The sequence below is a fragment of the Marmota monax genome, unplaced genomic scaffold (genome assembly GCF_021218885.2).
Source record: "Marmota monax isolate L192 unplaced genomic scaffold, Marmota_monax_Labrador192_F-V1.1 WCK01_AAM20220418_F8-fsc00122, whole genome shotgun sequence".
NCBI classification, from domain to species: Eukaryota; Metazoa; Chordata; class Mammalia; order Rodentia; family Sciuridae; genus Marmota; species Marmota monax.
The window spans coordinates 5,636,009-5,639,280 of NW_026695223.1; the positions used below are offsets into that span (position 1 = coordinate 5,636,009).

The 3,272-nt window shown below is 43.6% G+C and overlaps 1 protein-coding gene across 1 annotated transcript; it reads left to right on the forward strand.

Annotated features, from left to right (window-relative positions):
* The first annotated feature begins 945 nt into the window (after window positions 1-945).
* Tas2r3 (taste 2 receptor member 3) lies at window positions 946-3,069 on the forward strand. The gene has a single exon (XM_046434183.2). It carries the CDS (start codon window positions 2,041-2,043, stop codon window positions 2,989-2,991), a length of 951 nt encoding a protein of 316 aa, XP_046290139.1. The 5' UTR covers window positions 946-2,040; the 3' UTR covers window positions 2,992-3,069.
* The last annotated feature ends 203 nt before the right edge of the window (window positions 3,070-3,272 follow it).

Here is a 3,272-nt window from a genome sequence, read left to right on the forward strand (position 1 = left end):
CTAGCAAAACAAAATGATCAATCAGATTTACATTTTGAGAAGACCACTCTTGTAGCTAAGTGGGGAATATATTATGGGGGAAGACAAGAAATGGGGAGAAATGTTGGTAGGGCATCAAGTAGTACAGATGAGAGATGATGACATCTTGGAGTAGGAAGGAGGTTATAGAAATGGAATATCCAAGGCATATTTTATAATTAAAATGTAAGTCATTGATGGGTGGATACAGGGTAAGAGGAAAGGGAAAAATCAAGTTAATTCTTAGATGGTGCCTGATTTAAGGAACTGGATAATGTTAACGTTTGCTGAAACGGGAAGAATAAGGAAGAAAAGGTTAATTCTTTTAAAGTGGGAATCAACTGAGAAGCTGTTTCGGATGTGATGGTTTTGAGGTGGAAGGGGTGAAATTAGTAAAAAGTATGATCACACATGAAATGTTATGTGACATGTATTTGAACATGCTGTGTATTCTGAGCTTTGTCCTCATTGAATAATTCCAATGTGACTAGAGGAGTGTTATTATTTATTTGTTCTCATGTAATGTGAAAGAGATTGTAAGATAAGAAAAAAATCTCAATCTATAGAACCTAGAGTATGAGAAAACTGAACAGGGACAAGGGCAGGTTGTAGGATAATCCCTGTCACTGGAGTAAGGTCTAGTTATTAGACTCCAGAAACAAGGGATTCTGACCTTATTGTGATTCCACTGCACAGAGGTCAGGAAGCATGTGGGCCAGGTTCTCCTATTGGCCTGAGAAAGCAAAAGGAGATGAATGTGAGCTGTGTTTATGTCTGAGTGCTCTCCAGTGCTCTTGAGGTGTATTTTATACAACATGGTGCCAATATTGCTGAGGTTTGCCTCGCTCAGTTGAGGGATTCCTTGGCATCTGTTCAGATCAGACTATATCTCATTGAGATTTATCATCTGCTACTCTGTGACATCTTTTTGAGGAGACTTAAAAGTGTCTCTCAGTGCATAATGTCCATGCCCTCTCTGTGTTGAGAGCCACAGCGGAAGGGGCCCCAGCAAACTTCCAGCTCTGATTGGCTCACAGCGGCCCCAGCAAACTTCCAGCTGCCAGCTGATTGGCTCCTCTCCGGTGATGCTCATTGGGCTGTTTCCCCGCCCTTTCAGACCACGGAGCTGCTTATTGGGGGACTCTTTTGGCTCCGCCCATGAGACCCAGCCAATCGGCTTCAAGAGGGGGATGAGTGTGGGGTTGAGAGTATGGCCAGAGGAGCTGGTGGTGGCAGTTGGGCTCTGAGGGAATTCCTGAAGAGCTCTTGTGTGTGTGTGTGTGTTCTAAAAATAAAGTTCATTTCTGCTTGACAAGTGGATCCTGAATTTTGCCCAGCCAGACTGCAGCAGTCTGCTTTGTGTTTTGATGGCATTGATTCCTTCTCCATCCATCAGACGTTGTTTCCAAATAGTCTTGATCACAACTTATTAGTGGGTTTTAAAATCAATTTTGTGAGACACAAGCATATTGAAAGATATAGACTAGCATATTATTTTACTCATTTTTTTTGTTTATTATTTTATGATGGATAGTGCTTTGTGGTAGAATTCTGATGTTTGCCTTCTGTTTGTATGCCTCTGAGTCCTCCTCATAGGAACCGAGGCTTTTCGTGCTTCTGAGTGATTCTTTTGGCTTCCTTGATGCTTTCTGTGCTGGGTGGCTCCCATCCCTGTGCCCTTTGAAACTGAGTCCACTTTCTCCATATTCTTTGTGACCCGGATGTCTTCCTTCTGGGTGACACTGGACACTACTCTATTTGCATTTCAGCAAAGAGCTGCTGAGTTTAGGTTCATAGATTGAAGTGACAGTGCATGTCATGTGTGAAGAGAGCAGAGCAACCTGACAGCCAGAGAGGACTCAGTCAACTGTGCTGAATGGCAGACAACTTGGGCAGAGACCACAGACAGGTACAGTGAAGCAAGCTGTAGACAGGATAGATTCTCAGAAAGAAACTTGAAATCAGCAAGGAAACTACATACATCCACAGAAAAGCAAAGATCGGGGCTGCCTACTTGCTGAAATGATGGGAGCCGTTGAGGGGGTGTTTCTGGTTCTGATGATCACCCAGTTCATTCTTGGAAATCTGGGGAATGGTTTCATTGGTTTGGTCAATGGCAAACGCTTGTTCAGGAGCAAGAGAATCTCTTTATCTGACTTCATCATCACCAGCCTGGCCCTCTCCAGGATTGTTCTGCTGTGGATTTTCTTGATTGATGGTGTTTTGATAACATTCTCTTACAAAATGCATGATTCAGGAACAGTAATGCAAATTATTGATATTTTCTGGACATTTACAAACCACCTAAGCACATGGCTTATCACCTGCCTTGTTGTCCTCTACTGCCTGAAAATCACCAGGTTCTCCCACCCTGCATTCCTCTGGCTCAAGTGGAGGGTTTCCAGGGTGGTTGTATGGATGCTGTTGGGTACACTGCTTTTGTCATGTTGCAGTACCATGTCTCTGATCAATGAATTTAAGATCAATTCTGTGCTCTGTGGAATTGATAGCACAGGTAATGTGACTGAGCACTTCAGAGAGAAGAGAAGTGAATATCATCTGATCCACATTCTTGGGAATCTGTGGCACGTCCCTCCCTTAACTGTGTCCCTGACTGCCTATGTTCTGCTCATTCTCTCTCTGCGGAGACACACATGGCAGATGCAGCAAAATGGCACCAGTTCTAGAGATCCAAGTACTGAGGCCCACGAGAGGGCTACCAGGATCATCCTGTCCTTCCTGCTTCTCTTCCTACTTTACTTTATTTCCTTTATAATTTTGTCATCCACTCATTTCCTACCAGATGCTAAAGTGGCTCAGATGATTGGTGAAATATTTACAATGTTTTATCTTGTTGGCCACTCATTTGTTCTCATTCTGGGGAACAACAAGCTGAAACAGACATTTATGGCAATACTCCCTTGTAAGTCTGGTCGTCTGAAGCCTGGGTCTAAGGGACCCTTCTCCCCATAGTTAGCAGAGGATGCAGGATGGAACCTGGGAGTCCTTTGGCCTGGCTCCAGACTATAGGGCTCCTCCTGACCCTACCACAGTGCCAGTTTTGACTTTTTGTAGAAGAGAGACACTGCCTTCTTCACCCCTGCTTCTACCTGGTACCAAGGGTGAAAGGCAGACTTGTTTTCTATACATAGGATAGTTTGGGAAGGGGAAAACCGTCTTTGGGAAATTTCAGTGTGGTAAGAAGATTAACCATGTAGACATGGAGCTGTCTTTTAATGACTATGAATATTAGT

Bases quoted from the DNA above. Each gene is read 5' to 3' on its own strand.
- Tas2r3 (XM_046434183.2), top strand. From the start codon at position 2,041: ATGATGGGAGCCGTTGAGGGGGTGTTTCTGGTTCTGATGATCACCCAG.